Genomic DNA, 17,428 nt, shown 5'->3' on the forward strand with positions numbered 1-17,428 from the left:
CCTGCTGAAGAAACATCAGGTCTGTGTCCTTGTAGCATTATACTGTGGATACTTCAGATTTGTATGCTCATCATGTCTGCAGTTCTTCTTGCTACATGCACTTCTTAAATCATATCGAGGTAGTGAATGCATTAGTTTTTGTATTTACTTTCTTAGGATTAACTGAGTGAATGAGCATTAGTTTTTGTATTTACTTTCTTAGGATTAACTGAGTGAAGGAGCATTTCTGTTGGGTCTGTATTTGTGTTTACTGTTGTGCATCTGAACAACACACCAACTCCTATAAATCAAAACCTTGAAGTGGAAAAAGATATTTTTTGGAAAGAAGTAGAACAGCATACGTTAGACTAAATTATGTTACACTCGGTGCTGCATCGGTAAAACTACTGTGAAAATCAGTGTGATGTGTTCTATGAATTTATATTAGAAAAATGTGCACTGCCTGAAAACAGTTTCACACATGAACGACAACACAAACTAACTTTTGGTAGGTTTACCTTCCGCTACATCCTGATTAGACTCTTGAAAGGCTATTCATCTTTTACTATAATCATATCTCCCTGCGCCAGATGACGGAAAACCAGGTGCGTGACCGGGCACGGGAGCTGGAGGAGCTCCAGGAGGTCATCACTACACACGGCGTAGGCAGAGAGGACCAGCCGCAGCTTGAGGCCGAGCAGCAGGTTCTGCAGAGGGACTTCCAGCAGCTCCTCACACCGCTGGCAGAGCGCAAGGGCAAGCTGGAGGCCGCCAAGGCTGTCCATCAGTTCTACAGAGACCTTGCTGATGAGCTTGTAAGCATGGATCCAATCAAAGAGCAAAATGAAAGTGTCAGAACTTTCTGCATGCACAATTGATTGATAGTACAAAATTTGAATAAATTTAGATTTTAATGGAGCTGGATTAATGTTGGTTTTTGAATGACAGCAAGATAACACCATTTGGGACTTAAATTTTAGAAATGCTGAAGACAGTTTTTTCTACCCAAAATGATAACTTGTTAATTTGGAAATTAAGTTTTCAATTACAGTATGCGCACTCAGTATGCAAGATAGTACAGCCTCCAGCTCTCTCGATGAAATTGGCTCTCCAGGTGAATCTAGGTAAAAGCTTTAATCCCTTATTGGTTTCACTGCCTAAATCCACTTTAGTCGGGTGGAGGAGATGGCTTTAAAAGGGATTTTTACTGTTTGACTTGTTGGAGACATTGTGTAATGGGATGGAATTCAAGAAAGATCATCTTATCATTTTTTAAACTTGGTGTAGCCTGCATCAAAAATCTGTAAGTGTGCTTTTTCCAGCAGAGACTAATTTCTACTTTCTTTCTTTATTGTCAATGTTTTTTCCCCCTCCATCTCTGTCAGCTCTGGATAGAAGAGAGGATGCCCCTGGCAATGTCACAAGAGCATGGCCACAATCTTCAAAGTGTGCAAATGCTGCTGAAGAAGAACCAGGTAGAGTCCTAGTTGCTTGTAAATGGTAACTTTTATGGATTAATTTAACTTTTTTTTTAAATTAATCCATTGTTAGGTCTTATAAAATGTCAAAAAATAGGGAAAAGTGCCCATCAGAATCTCCTAGAAGATCAGGTGATATCTCAAAACTGCTTGTTTTGTCCTACCAATAGTCCAAAACCCAAAGAGGTTTGGTGTACGGTGATATATGCAAAGGAGAAGCTGTAAATCTTCTCATGGGAGAAGCTGGAACTACTGTATAGAGCCACTTGGATGCTATAATTTTGTGTCTGTGGCAAAGCTCTGCACTGACTGTTTTGTTTTTCTGTCCATTAGACGCTGCAGAGGGAAATCGAGGGCCACCAGCCTCGCATCGATGAAGTACTCGAGCGAGGTAGTAGGATGGCAGCTGCCGCTAGTGCTGAGGACAGGCCAGAGGCGGGACGAATCACAGCCCAGCTGAAGGATTTAGAGGAGGCATGGGCCCGACTGCAGGACGAGATGGCCAAGCGCAGGGAGAGGCTGAATGCCTCCAACTTGGCCCAGCAGTACTATAATGATGCAGATGAGGCTGAAGCCTGGATCGGGGAGCAGGAGCTTTACATGATCACTGATGAAAAGGCCAAGGTGAGAAGCAGAAACAGTGACATGAGTGAATAATTCAGGGAAGTGGCCACAGAGCTTTGAAAAACAGATAATCTATATCAAAACAAAGCATAGCACATTGTGCAAATAAGTGTCACAGTGTGCATTAAGATGACTGTATGAGTCAGGGTTTTCTTTAGGTTGACATAACTGGCACCCACTGTCACGAGTTCGCTGTCATGCGTCGTCTCCTGCCTCTTCCTTGGGTAATTTCTCAGCTGTTTTTATTCTGCTGCCTCCTCTTCTTCTTTACTCTCTCCAGGATGAGCAAAGTGCCATGTTAATGCTGAAGCGCCACATGATTCTTAAGCAGGCGGTGAACGACTACGCCGACTCCATCCAGAAGCTGGCTGACCGTGCCCAGAAGATGTTTGCAGAGGACCGTCCTGATGGGTCTGTGCTCTCATAATTTGATGTACACACTGGAAAAAAAGGACTCCTGATTCACTCATGTTGTCCCAGTCAGTTGTGGTTTAGGGCGATAAGAGAGACAAGCATGTAAAGTGTGATAACTTCTGCATCTTAATCACACGCCTCATCTAGAGTAAACCTAAATCCAATCTCCTCCTCATTTTCTCCATCCTGCCTGAATCTCATTTCCCTCATTCCTCGTCCATTACCTTGTCTGCAGTGAGGAGATCATCAGGCGACAGGGTCAGGTGGATAAGCAGTATGCAGGGCTGAAGGAACTGGCAGAGGACCGCAGGAAAAAGCTGGACCCGCGTCCTGCTGAGCCGAGAGGTGGAGGACCTGGAGCACTGGATTGCAGAGAGAGATGTGGTAGCTTCCTCTCAGGAGATGGGCCAGGACCTGGACCACGTCACGGTATACACACAGGAAAAACGGCCATACACATGCAATTGTCTTATAAGAAGAACACATACAGAAGATATGCTCACTGCATGAAGCTGTGACCCATTTTATCTGACTAATTTTGGACGTTGAGCCATTTTTCGATGAGCTGGGTACAATTTCCATTAGAAATTCTGACTAGAACAAACTCTGCTTTTACAGATTTATTTGTTTTAAAGAACAAATCTACCTCTTGCCTTTAGCTTCTGAGGGATAAGTTCAGAGAATTTTCCCGGGAGACTGGGATGGTGGGACAGGATCGAGTTGACATGGTCAACCAGACAGTCGATGAGCTGATCAAAGCTGGCCACAGCGAGGCAGCCACCATGGCAGAGTGGAAGGACAACATCAACGAGAGCTGGGCCGATCTGCTGGAGCTCATTGACACTCGCACTCAGCTCCTCACAGCATCTTACGACCTGTTCAAGTAAGGAAACGGTAGTGATGTACCAGACCATGAGCCGGAAGACTGCTTACATTACACTGAGATTTCACATCTAATCCCGTAATACAACACAATGTATCTAAAAGTAATTAGAATGATATCAACATCTGGTGCAGTATTTGTGCTGTGGCATGACTAATGACACCAAAGTAGGAAACATCTGTATGCAACAGCAGCGTCACAGAAATTCAACTTGAACATTAGTAGTGAGCAGGATGATAAATGTGATGGCTAAAGAGAATGAGATCTTTTTTCTCTAAGGTACTTTGATGATGGGAAGGAGCTGGTGACTCAGATCCACGAGAAGCAAAAAGAGCTGCCTGATGATGTGGGAGAGGACTTCAGCAAAGCCGAGTCCTTCCACAGAATGCTTGCTGCCTTTGAGAGAGACATCACCGCTCTAGGCAAACAGGTACAACATGAGGGGATCAGCCCTTTTACACAGCAGGAAGTGGCCAAGAGGCAAACATTGGCTAGTCATCTCTAGAGAGGGAGGAGAACTTACAAATGCTTGAGCATTAGGTCCTTATATTAACATAAAGTTGAACTAATCTATATTTTTATATAATAATACAATTCACTTAGAATACAGTTTATTTATATAGTACTTCCAAGGAACTCAGACATTTGGATGATGACAAACCCGCAGAAAAATATCACCACAGTGGCAGTTTCCTTAACCTTTAGCATCACTGAGCTTTTTGTTTTAGGTTTATGCCCACAGATTTAATGTTTTGCTTCACTGTCACCAGTTTCATGAATCCATGGTGAATGCAGGAGAGTGTGTATCAACTGAAGAGCCAGATCAATCCAAAATAAAGTTCAGAGTTCAACAGAACTTCAAGTACATTTGTCAGTTGGCCTCCAAATGAATGCAAATATGTGTTGATCTGCGTCTGCTGGATATTTGCCAGCATGTTTGCCGTGATAATATGTCAGTGTTGTGTTTACAGGCTTGTTCTGTTCACCCCACATGGCCAGAACTCACTAAACACTGCTTTAATTGAAATAAAATAAAATAAAATGACATTACTAGAGTGGAGTATTTACCACATACTGTAAAAATACATTTGTAAAGTAACTGGGGAACAAGGACCAAAGCCTCAGTGCCAAACACTGTACAAAATGTCATTAAAAGGACAGAAATGCTTAGTAAACAAATGGCTTTTTTTGTCCATTCACTTTCCTCTTATGATGTAACTTTTCTATAATGTACTTTTCCTTCCTCCAGGTTCAACAGTTCCAGGAGACAGCTGGAAGGCTTCACGCCCAGTATGTAGGGGACAGGGCGGACACCATCCAGGCCACAGAGAGAGAGGTGGTCGAAGCCTGGAAGGGTCTGCTGGACGCCTGTAACGGACGCAGGGCGCGACTGGTAGACACAGCTGACAAGTTCTGCTTCTTCACCATGGTGCGAGACCTGATGGCCTGGATGGAGAGCATCATCCAGCAGATAGAGACCCAGGAGAAACCCAGGTGAGCACGTCTTGGGCTGGGGCTCCTAGGTTCTTTGAAATCCACTGCATAAATCTAATTTATTTTTAATTCGTTGAATACAATTCAACACAAACATTAATTATGAAACTGCAAACTGCACAGAGGCAGATTTTTTTTCTAAAGGGAAAACAAACATGAAACCTTGTTCTTTGAGTTATGAGTTTTACATTTTATTCGCATCAATTCTGATCATTTCTGCATTGGTATCAAACGAGTATTTCTGCATGTATAAATACATATACATGAGACAAAAGCATCATCTGTGAAAACCATGTCATCTGCTGTTCGTTATGCAATAAATGTTTTATTTTACAGTATAAAGATATACCATTTAACTACAGTGTTGTGTGTATTAGTCAAAGGACACGGTAAACTAGCTGAAGCCTTGTCATTACTGCTGCAGTTCCAGGCTTTACCAACAGAGGTAGATAAACTTCATGCATTACCTGTTATCACTCTATATCCTCCCCTCCTCTGCATTAGGGATAAAAAAAAAATGTCTCATCTGTGGAGCGCCTGCTGAAGTACCACCAGGGGATCCGCTCCGAGATTGAGGCCAGGGGAGCCAAATTCACTGACTGCGTAGACCTCGGCCAGGCCCTGCTGACACGCAGGCACCGAGACTCTGCTGAGGTGAGGCTTCAGTGGCAAAGACAGCTTCTTTTCATCCTCAGCTGGGCCTCAAATTGCTGCTTTCATTAGATTTAATTACTTTTCTGGGAGTGATTGTTCTTGTCTGGCACAATGGAACCAATTGGATCACCATGAAAGAAAAAATTCCACTCATCTAACACTCATCAGGGAGACTATAAAACACAAACTAATTAGAAATGGAAAAGGCAAAAGAATTTAAATGAGCAATTGACCCCGGCCTGAATTTTACATTTGGTTAATTACTTCACAATACTAATTCTTAGAGGATAATAACCAGTCTTGGGGCTGAGCGGTTTAATAATGCTGATATGTAACTGCAACTGTCTAATTGCTTGTGTCAGATCAAAGAGAAGCTGGTGCAGCTGATGGAGAAAAGGAAGGAGATGATTTTCAAGTGGGATGACAGATGGGACTGGCTCAGACTCCGTGAGTAGAACTACCCTTATCTTACTGCTCCGCTCTCCAACCTAAAAACCTAACCTCTACATTATTCACACTGCATACTAAACTGCCAAAGGTGAAAGCCCATATTTATGTACAAACCTTTGCACATTAAAAAAAATTGTAGCTTGTGTTCATTAAAACACTCCAATAGTACAATAAGCATCATTTGTTGTTTTCAGACAAAAACAAGTATGTTATCTTGCATATGTGCATTAATAATTCCTCCAGTGAAACCTTTAAATGGATCAGTAGGTCTCCAAATTTTATAAAATACATATATTGACATATACAGACTTAGTCTGGTGGAAATACTGCAGTTTTTATACAAGATGTACTCTACCACCACAGAAATAACTGATTGTAATATTCCTATAATAATAATAAACCTAATATTGTCTCTACATGTTACTTTTTAAAGCCCTCACTTTACAGATTTGTCTCATAATACATTCATACAAGATGTACTCTACCACCACAGAAAAAACTGATTGTAATATACTTATAATAATAATCAACCTAATATTGTCTCTACATGTTACTTTTTAAAGCCCTCACTTTACAGATTTGTCTCATAATACATTCTCTTAACCCTAATGTAACCTAAATGTAACCTAGACCCCAAATCTAAGTCTTGATTCTAGATTTTGTTGGGGACCAGCATTTCGTATCCTTATGTGTGTGTGTGAATTGAGCATCAATAAATATTGTATTGGCTCCATTTCAAAATCTACACACTAGAGTTGCAATGCCCTCATTATGACCACTGTCTCTCTGCATCCAGTGCTGGAGGTGTGCCAGTTTGCACGGGATGCCTCGGTGGCCGAGGCCTGGCTGGTCGCTCAGGAGCCCTATGTTTCCAGCAGAGACCTGGGCCACACTGTGGATGAGGTGGAAAAACTCCTCAAGAGGCACGAGGCCTTTGAGAAATCCATGGCCACTTGGGAGGAGCGCTTCTCTGCACTGGAGCGCCTCACAACGGTACGAAAAGATCTTAAGACATTGTTTAATCCAATTACTGGATTACGCCCACTCAAATCAGTACAATGCTGAAGAACACAGAATGGGTACTATTGTATAAACAGAATTCAATTCAGTTTTATTTGTATAGCACCAAATCATAAAAGTCATCTCAAGACACTTTACAAAGTAGACCTTATTATTATTATTGGCAAAGAAAAACCCAACAAATCCCCCCTGAGCAAGCACTTGGCGACAGCGGTGAGGAAAAACTCCCTTTAACGGAAGAAACCTCTGACAGACCCCGACTCTTGGTGGGTGGCCAATTTAGAAATCTTGCATGCCGGATTAGCAACAGCTGAAACCCTGAAAGTTGTGCCCTCTTTTCCCTTTAAGGTTGTTGAAGTACCTTTATCCCACCCTGTCTGACTGTATCATTTATATTTTCTATGATCCTGATATGTTTAAACTATCTTTATGGCTGTACACCATTCCAAGAAACATACACGTATTTCCACATGGGAATAATCTATGTATTTCTATTTGTGGATCATTTTATACACATTTCCCAAATATCCAGCCTGACATGTTTGTTTTTTTGGAAACTTTGAGATCTCCACTAGAATTTAAAATGAAGTCCTGTGACTTTGGAAGACTTTGGTAGGCTGCTCACCAGCTGCTCCGTAAATTAGAATGTGTTAAAAATACAAAAGCACAGTAAATATTAATAAGGACTAAAGATGTGTGGTTATGTTTAGGCTGCAACTAATGCTAATGTTCACTATTGATTAATCAACAGTTTATACCATGTCTGAAAGGAGGGAAAAAGTTATAATTTTCCCCAGCGTAGGGAACATACTGCATTATAATAGCTTGTTTTGTCAGACCCCAAAATAATCACAAGAAAACATTACATTTTCGTGCTAATGAAGCTAGAACTAAATGGGTTTCTTGCTTTGCTTTAAAAATGACAAAAAAAAAAAACTGGCAGATGAGTAAAATTGGTGATTTATTTTCTATTGACCTTGTTAATCATTCAGAGTATGTTAATAAAGTGGAGGAAACAATGGATAGGTACTGATCCCAGTTCACTGCTGTGTTGCAGCTGGAGTTGCTGGCACTGAGGAAACGGCAGCAGGAGATGGAGCAGTTCATTAAAGAAGAGCAACGCTTGGATAAAGACAGCAGGTACACACATGCACAGAAGCATTCATTATTATACTGCACGTGCACAAATGCACCTGTGAGAAAACACATGCATACAGAATTATTCTAAGTGTGGTGATACTCTAGATTTTTCTTAGTGTCAACAAATCCCATGAAAAGACCATAGACACGTGCACTGTTATTTAACCTAAATACTGACTAGATAACTTTTTAAAGAGTACATTGATGATCCATTTGAAAGAGCTGCACAGTAGGAACAAATGGGCTTGATGCTGAGAGCCACAGAAAGTGTGGGGGAGTCAAAAACTTTGGGGCGGCAAATGCATTGTTTTGAGCTTTTCAGGGATTTTGCTGAAAGTAATAGAAAATCACTAGCCTCATCTTTTAAACTTGAGCAATCACACACCATCAAAACACCTTCGCCTGCTGCTCTTAAAAGTCTCTGCCCTCTTTTCTCCAGGAGAGAAGATACAGGCTTTGTTGAAGAATCATCACAGCTCTACACTATTGAGGAACAGACTCTGGTTAGTACTTAGCAAAAAGCTCCTTTAATTTTTTTCTTAAACATTTGCGAGTTGAGAAACAATTGTGGCTATATAAATCAATGACGCACTCTGCTCACCTTTCTAAATGTGTAGGTTGTTTTGGTGATTCTTCTGCAATTTCTCTCCTGTCCCATTCTGATTGTTTCTGTCTCCACTCCCTCCTCCAGTCTGGTTCTGGTGCAGTTGAGCCCAGTTCAGGTCTTCCGGAGGGGGCGGCCGATGACTCCATAGTGCCCATTGTGGGAGATATGAGAGAAAGTGAACCTTTGGAGCTAGAAGCCTCTGTCTCAGTGGAAACGCCCAAAGAGCCATCAGAACCTCTAGGAGCCCAGACTGTGCTGCAGGAGGGCATGCTGGGCCGCAAACACGATGTGGAGGGATCAGGGAAGAAGGCATCAAACAGGTAGATGATAACAGGGGCTACAGTGCCGTAATTGCAATCTGGTTTCATGGCCCATCGCAGTACAAAAAAAAGCTGTAGTCACAGTTTTGAATGATCGTAGAATCAACACTGATAACAAGCTCTGACCTTCACTGCCCTGTCTGGCGTGTCTGAAAGGTACTAGTCAGTTACAACATGTTCTGACAAAGACCACACAGAGCCGATATTATTCTATTTTAAAACCTTCACATCAGTTTCCTGTCGGTCACAGAATTCATTATAAGACTCTTTTATTGGACTTCAGGTTACTAAACACAAACATTAGCAATACCAAAAAACATTACTCTCTACACTCACTGGCTGCTTAATTAGGTACCCCTGTATGCAATCTAATGCAACACTTCCACCTTAACATCTGTTTATGAAGCTCAAAATGTTTTTAGTGAAATTGTCAAATGTATAAATTCAATTGTATGTTAATTATTGAGGTCATAGCTAAAGGTGGTGTTGTACTGAACTACATTTTGTTCAGAGGTATGTCTCTATTTTTGTCCTCCCCAGCTACATAATATATAATTTGACAATTTCACTAAAAACAAACATTTTGAGCTTCATAAACAGATCTTAAGGTGGAAGTGTTACATTGGATTGCATACAATAGTACAGGGGTACCTAATAAAGTGGTTGGTGGAAGTTGTATACGACTGCCCCTCGGCTGTAGCTGTTGTGATTTTAAGGTGACGAAAATCTATTTTAACGTGGCTACAAGACAATTTGTTAACCCAAGCAGCCAAAAATTTGTGTTTTACCTGTATAGTCTCACACAACTGCTGTTGTACAAAGGATCTGGCCAGATCCCTCCAAAAAAACCTATTGACAGTACAGCAGTGTGCTGTTCCAACTGACCTCTTTATTTCCAATTAAGTGAATTAAGTCTTAATGGAGTGGTGATGTTGTTTTGGCTCTTGTAATTGGGATTAAATTAAATTGATTTAACATTATGGCCACAAATTAACTTCCTAAAATGATCAATATTAAAGTCTGCCTTTTCCTCCTCCTCATTCTCAGGTCATGGAACAACTTGTACTGTGTGCTAAAGCCAGGTCTGCTCTCAGCCTATAAGGATGCCAAAAGCTTTAGCCATGGAGTGACATATCATGGCGAGGAGCCCTTGTCCCTCAGTAACGCCAGCTGGGAGATCCTCACTAGCTACAAGAAAAAGAAGAATGTCTTCAAACTACGGTGACAATCCATCTTACTCATCTGCTGTTTTTCCTCACTATTTAAGAAAATGCACTTATTCACTCTTTACCAAGCATTAGATGAGAAGATGGTTTTACAGAGGTTAATGGTTAGACGATGGTTGGTATTTCTTCTTTATTTTGTAAAGCACCTGGAACTGAGCTTAGTAAAGGCGCTATTAAATAAAGTTCATTATCATTTACCAGATTCAATGGTTTCCTGGAGGTTTATCATCTGTGAAGTTTGCAAGTAACAGACTCCAGGAAGTCACTGTCTCCTGCACATAGTTTCTGTTGTTCTTGATTTTTGTATAGATTAAACAGAAACAACATTAGGGAGCTTTAGAGCTACAGCAGATTGCATTCACCAAAGCAAAAAAGGAGAATCTTACCTTGCAATTCTAACTTACTATTATGAAATGTTTTTCTTGAGATAATGCAGGGGTTAGAATGCTTTAAAACCTAGTCTGAAAATAATCAGGGTTTATCAAATTCTTCAGCAGTAATTCAGTGATAGCTGTCAGTACATCCGATAGTGCATAGCAAAAGTGAACCATCAGTAGCTAAAATGGCATACTTAGTGTTTCAAAGCATAAACAAATATAGCCCAGGCTAAAAACGGCATTCACAACACAGTGTATCCATGGCAACATTACGTAGCCTGTAGCTTACTTCCTGGTTTTTGTCAAATCCGTTTGCACAAGAAGGCAACAGAGCAGATGTTGAGGGCAGCTACAAGTACCTTGGGATCCTGCAGGCAAATGGGAACCATGAAGAGGCCACAAGGAAAGCAGCAACCACCAAGTACCTGCAGAGAGTAAGGCAAGTCATGAGAAGCCAGCTGAATGGTAACAAAGTCCGGGCAATTAACACCTACGCCCTGCTGGTCATCAGGTATCCCACTGGCATAATAAGCTGGCCAAAGGAGGAGATAGAGACCACTGACATCAAGACAAGGAAGCTCCTTACAATGCACGGTGGGTTTCACTCCAAGTCCAGGATCCTGAGACTGTACACTAAGTGGAAGGAAGGAGACCAAGAATTAGTGAGTGTCAGAGCCACTATCCAGGATGAAACAAAGATCCGTGAATACATCAGGAAGATGGCCCCGAGTGATGATGTGCTTAGTGAATACCTCAGGCAGCAGAAACCAGAGGAACAAGGAAAGGAAGAGCAGGAACCCTCATGGAAGGACAAACCTCTACACGGTATGTACCACCATCAAATAGTAGAAGTGGCTGGACAAAGCTGGACTGAAAGACAGCACAGAGGCACTAATCCAGGCAGCACAAGAACAGGCTCAAGATCAATGGAGGCCAGGGTCTACCATACCAAGGAGGACCCCAGGTGCAGGCTGTGCAAAGATGCCCCTGAGACAATCCAGCACATAACAGGAAGGTGCAAGATGCTAGCAGGTAGGGCATACATGGAACGCCATAATCAAGTGGCTGGCATAGTGTACAGGCTGGAAGTCCCAATGTCAAAATGGGATGCACCTCCAAAGGTGGTTGAGAATGACCAATCTAAGATCCTGTGGGACTTCAAGATACAAACTGACAAAATGGTAATGGCCAACCAACCGGACATAGTAGTGGTGGACAAACGGAGGAAGAAGACCGTAGTGATAGATGTAGCAATCCCAAGCGATAGCAACATCAGGAAGAAGGAACACGAGAAGCTCGAGAAATACCAAGGGCTGAAAGAAGATCTAGAAAAGATGTGGAAGGTGAAGGCACAAGTGGTCCCTGTGGTAATAGGAACATTGGGGGCTGTGACCCTCAAACTGGGAGAGTGGCTCCAACAGATCTCAGGAACAAAATCTGAGATCTCTGTCCAGAAGAGTGCAGTCCTAAGATACACACACACACACACACACACACACACACACACACACACATGACAAGACAGTTAATGTCATTTTGTGCTGAGATACTGTAAATTGTAAAACTATATTTATTTACCAGATAAAATAATTGGGAATTTAATCAATAATGAAAAGAACTAGAAAATTGCATTTTCTGAAGAAAATGCGTATGGATGCCAAGTGCTGAACATTTTGACACCTGAAAAGTATACTGAAGTTGGAATTTCCCCATTCATTTGAATGGAGCAAGATTTTCAAAATAAAGCGAAATATTTCAAAAGTATGAAGTTTAGAAAAATTCTTGAATAAAAGCATGAATGTCCTTGACAAGCTGAACATTTTGATAGCTGAAATAATTTTCCCATTCATTTGAATGGGTCAAGATTTTCAAAATAAAAGGTAAATATTTTAAAAGTATGCAGTTTAGAAAACTTCTGAACAGAAGCATGAATATCCTTGATGAGCTGAACATTCTGATAGCTGAAATAGCTAAAAGTATACAGAAGTAGAATTGTCCCATTCATTTGAATGGGGCAAGATTTTCAAAATGAAGCTGAATATTTTAAAAGTATGAAGTTTTTTAAAATTCTGAAAACAACCATGAATGTCCTTGAAGAGCTGGACATTTTGATAGCTGAAAGAATTTTCCCATTCATTTGAATGGGGCAAAACTTTCAAAATAAAGCTAAATATTTCAAAATTATGAAGTTTAGAAAACCTCTGAATAGAAGCATGAATGTCCTTGAAGATCTAAACATTTTCATACCTGAAATAGCTGAAAGTATGCTGAAGTAGAATTTTCCCATTCTTTTGAAAGGGGCAAGATTTTCAAAATAAAGCTAAATATTTCAAAAGTATCAAGGTTAGAAAATTGTAATAGTAAATAGAAGCATGAATGTCCTTGAGGAGCTGAACATTTTGATACTTGACATTATGCAGAAGAAGAATTTCCCCCATTCATTTCAATGCGGCATGATTTTTAAAACAAAGCTAAATATTTCAAAGGTATGAGATTTAGAAAAATTGAGTAGTAGCATGAATGTCCTTGAAGAGCTGAACATTTTGATACCTGAAATAGCTGAAATTATGCTGAATGTAGAATTTCCCCAATTCATTTGAATGGTGCAAAAATTTCAAAATAAAGCTAAATATTACAAAGGTATGAAGTTTATAAAAATTGTGAATAGAAGCATGAATGTCCTTGAAGAACTGAATAGCTAAAAGTATGCTGAAGTTGAATTTTCCCATTCATTGGAATGGGGCAAAATTGTCAGAATAAATTCTGAATATTTTCAAAAGTAGGAAAGTTGTAAAAAAAAAAAGTTGAATACATGCCATAATGCCCTGAAAAACCTTTTTGTAGCTGAAAGTATACTGAACTTATTAAGATGTGAACATTTTCCTATTGGTCCCCACAAAGTAGGTAAAAGAAGTAGTGTTGTGAGTGTCTGTGTATGTGTGTGCATGAGAAAGAAAGAGTAGTCCTACACACTGAGAAGTGTGGCTATTGAAATGAGACATAAAATGTAAATGGTAATTATGCAAAAAAACATAGAAAATATCAAAAAGCTGTTTATGGTATGAATAGCTGATGAGTTGCTTAGTGGTTATTAGTTGAAATGGTGGTTTTAGCTGAAGGTATGCTGAAGATATTAAGATGTGAAAATTTTACCATTCATTTGAGATTCTTTTCAGTATTAGCCCTGACTGCACTCACTTTACCTACCAGTTATTAAAAGAGGCCTGCTGCCGGTGTGAAACCAGCATTTAACTTTTTCAAATGTACAGAAAAAAAGTCACTTAGAATGCTATTGCTTAGATTCATTTTTAGAAAATCTGTTTTAGGTCAACTACTTTACCCCTGCTTTAACTTTCATGGTCCAAGCTTGTCCTCTAGCATTTCTACAATGAATACAATTAATTTTAGGTTGGCTTTCCTTTTTCTCTCTTTCTTACACAGTCTTGGAGATGGCAGTGAATATTTGTTCCAGTGTAAAGATGAGGTGAGTTTTAAACATACAGTGACATACAGTGCTGTGAAAAAGTATTTCCCCCCTTCCTGGTTTCTTTTTTGCATATTTGTCACACTTAAATGTTTCAGATAACCCAAGAAAACACAAAATGCAGCTTTTGTGTTTACTTGGGTATTTATTTGATCTGAAATAAGAAACCAGGAAGGGGGCAAATACTTTTTCACAGCACTATCAATTTTCCCTAAACCACATGACAAAGTTCTAGATTTGGCTGCTCTAAACCACGCAATCATATAAACATTGACATCATGTAAAGCAGTGGTTTGAGGGTCTAATGCTATATATGTGTGTCTCTATATCTATCTATCTATCTATCTTTGTTAAATTGTTAGTGTGACATTTCTGTTTAAGCAGTTTGACAAGGTTACATATCCACTAGCTAGCCAGAGAGTTACCCTACACGGATTGGTAAGTTTTACAAAATGAAATATTTCACAGCTTAGGTTGTTTCTATTTACATTACCTTGATTTAGCCTCATAAATCATTTGTTAAAAGTTTTCACCGTTAACAGCATGACCGCTCAAATAGACAAAAACACAAACACAGTGTCCCACTGGAGTTGGACTTCCCACTGTAAGCGGTGTGTGTTTTTGTTTAATCTTAGGAGGAGCTGCAGCGTTGGAGCCAGGCCATGGAGAAGGCTGTTCAGCCCCTGGCAGCGGAGGAGGAGTCAGGGCCCTCAGGGGCCAAAGCCCACAGCCTGCCCCTTCCCTCCTCCTCAGCTGCCCTCCCTGAGCCCAGCTCTGCAAAGAAAGACAAGGAGAAGAAGTTCAGTCGCTTTGCCAAGAAGAAGTGAGAGGAGATGGGAAGACCACCGGCGGGCGCAGGGGTTGCCAAGGCAACCTGGAAAGTAATATTTGTGTACAAGCTTTTTAGCACTAGATTTTTTTATATATTATTTTGTGAGAATTAAATATTGTACTTTAGGTCAAAGCAATCACTCATTTGCCTGTATTTAAGCCAATAATCATTGCAAAGGTCCGCTTTTTTGTGTTTTTTTTTAACAATTGCCAAATTCAAAAATTAAAGTAAAGCACAGGAATACTCCTTTCACACTCAACCAAAGAATGTTTGTAAAATGTTTTGTTATTTTTGCTTTAGTGAGGCATGCTTTGATAGAGCCAGGTACGATACGAGGGCCTGTAATGGACACAGGGTGACTCAAGCGCACTGAAGAATACTTTTATCAGTTTGCCTTATAAAATGGTTGTGAACTCTAATACTGTGCTGTTTGAATTTGGAGAGCTACATGCTACTCACAGAAAGAGTGAATTTAACAGGCTTTGTAAATGCAGTGTAAAGATTTAATAATGCATAAACCATAGTGCAGTGCTGCCAGTATACACACACACACACACACACACACACGTACAGTAAGGTATAACTGCAGGTATGCAAACTAAATGCTCTATGCACTGTGAGATTTTATCTGACGACGCACTAACAGTCATAGTCTAGTCAGTGTTGAATATAGCCTATATTCTCACCTGAGGTGTGGCCATAGTCATTTATGTGAACCTGAAACATATTCAACACTCATGTATTGAACCCTACATTTCATATCTATTCATTAGCATATACATCTACAGGTGCATGAAGTAAGTTTTACATTAGCTTGATATGGTGCTATTGTGATATTCTTGAACCTTCCAATCAATACCAACTTGACTTGCCCTATTTGTCTTAAACTTTGGCTTTTGGCGATGTGAAAATGTAAAAAAAAATAAAATAAAAAAAAGTGTTACCAAGAAACTTGGCAACATTGCAATTAAATTAAAAGCCTGGTTTACCTGGTAATCTTGCTCTGGTCTTAATAGCCAGATTAATAACCAGACAAGTAAGAATATAAGTAAAATTTTAGCTAACTAGAATTTAAATCAGTACAAAAACAGAGAAAACAAAAATACTGGACCACTACTGAAAAAGCCAAAGTCTAGGACAAGCTGTAGGTCAGATAAATCTTGACTGCTTTTCCAAACCACACAACAGGACCAGGCATGCTCTCTATCGAAGGTAGGGAACATTCAGTAGGTGCATGGTGGGAAAATGTCTTTACTATTTCCACAATCAAGCCATTATACAGTATTACATTTTAATTCATATATGCATACAGTGAATATAAAGTATGTCCAGTATATGGAACTGCATTCACAAATGTTGGATTTGTCACCAGGAAAGTGGCGCTCTGTCTCTCTCTCACACACTCCCACTGCCACCTTGCCTTGTACTGTGGGCCATGTGCTCCCTGACCTCTGATCCAACTCAAGTGACCTCACTGAAATGATGGAAGTCGGGTATAGAACAACCAACAAGACTGTTCAGCTTAAGAGTTTTCTAGGAACTCTAGCAGCATCATGAGCTCAAATCCAGATTACTTACATTTACAATGGAACAAAGTAGACTAGATATTAACCAAGATCTTCACGGCTGTCAAGTGAGCCAACAAGAAAAACACATTTCTGTGTGCAGAAGGCCAGCAGAACATTACGTCTGTTAGTAGAGCCAGTTGTCATATTTCTCTGTTATTAATGCACCTCAAAGATTTGGGAAACTTGCATCACCTCTTGTTTTCACTGGTCACTATAGCTACAGTAACTCATATTCTGTCACCTCCATCCACTTTGTTGACTCTTTCACTTCTACCCTACTTGCCTTTTCTGTTCAGTGGTTTTTAATCTGCATTTTGTACTCTGGCTATGTAAAATATCCAAAAAAATGCTGACAGGAAATATCAAATCCACTTTGAGAGAATAAAGTTTAAAATAATATCCAGCTTGGGCTTATTTACCTCTTTATCTCCCTTGCAAAATTTTGAGATTCACACCCCCAGTTGTATCCTTACGCATTTTTTTTTAATGAAAACTGGTCTCATTCCACTTAACTCATTAAAAAGATGCAACAAAATGCAACAGAATACATCAAGTGCAAACAATTTAACAGAGGCAGGTGTGAAACAAAAGGCATTTTTATGTTGTCGAACAGCCATCCTTTAACCAAGCTAATTTCAGCTAAGATGCGCTGCATAAGAACATATTCAAAATAGACAAAACTTTTGCATTTACATTCCAGTGGCTGTTGGTAAAACAACGAATAAACAGCTTGAAGACAGCAAGGCAGCCTAAGGGTAGACTAATTAGATCTCAGCTGACAAGTAACAGGCTGAAGTTGAACACAAAGCCCTGAATAACATTTCATTTCAATCTAAACAAACTCAATAGGTGTGTGCCTGCAGCAGAGCATACAAATT

At 40.0% G+C, this 17,428-nt stretch overlaps 1 protein-coding gene across 1 annotated transcript in view; it reads left to right on the forward strand.

The window, feature by feature from the left end:
• The window catches only part of sptb (spectrin, beta, erythrocytic), a 42,520-nt gene extending 25,188 nt beyond the window's left edge, over positions 1-17,332 (forward strand). Inside the window, 19 exon segments of the mRNA XM_020616602.1 lie at positions 1-19; positions 570-794; positions 1,365-1,454; positions 1,791-2,081; positions 2,362-2,492; positions 2,731-2,817; positions 2,819-2,924; positions 3,155-3,378; positions 3,658-3,808; positions 4,628-4,874; positions 5,390-5,526; positions 5,889-5,973; positions 6,773-6,969; positions 8,054-8,136; positions 8,576-8,639; positions 8,828-9,063; positions 10,111-10,284; positions 14,108-14,150; positions 14,786-17,332. The exon segment at positions 1-19 is cut by the window's left edge and continues 28 nt beyond it. Coding sequence (XP_020472258.1) covers positions 1-19; positions 570-794; positions 1,365-1,454; positions 1,791-2,081; positions 2,362-2,492; positions 2,731-2,817; positions 2,819-2,924; positions 3,155-3,378; positions 3,658-3,808; positions 4,628-4,874; positions 5,390-5,526; positions 5,889-5,973; positions 6,773-6,969; positions 8,054-8,136; positions 8,576-8,639; positions 8,828-9,063; positions 10,111-10,284; positions 14,108-14,150; positions 14,786-14,977 — 2,782 coding nt within the window. The 3' untranslated portion in view covers positions 14,978-17,332.
• Positions 17,333-17,428: the final 96 nt, after the last annotated feature.

Source organism: Monopterus albus, unplaced genomic scaffold, assembly GCF_001952655.1.
Source record: "Monopterus albus unplaced genomic scaffold, M_albus_1.0 scaffold176.1, whole genome shotgun sequence".
Classification (NCBI taxonomy): domain Eukaryota; kingdom Metazoa; phylum Chordata; class Actinopteri; order Synbranchiformes; family Synbranchidae; genus Monopterus; species Monopterus albus.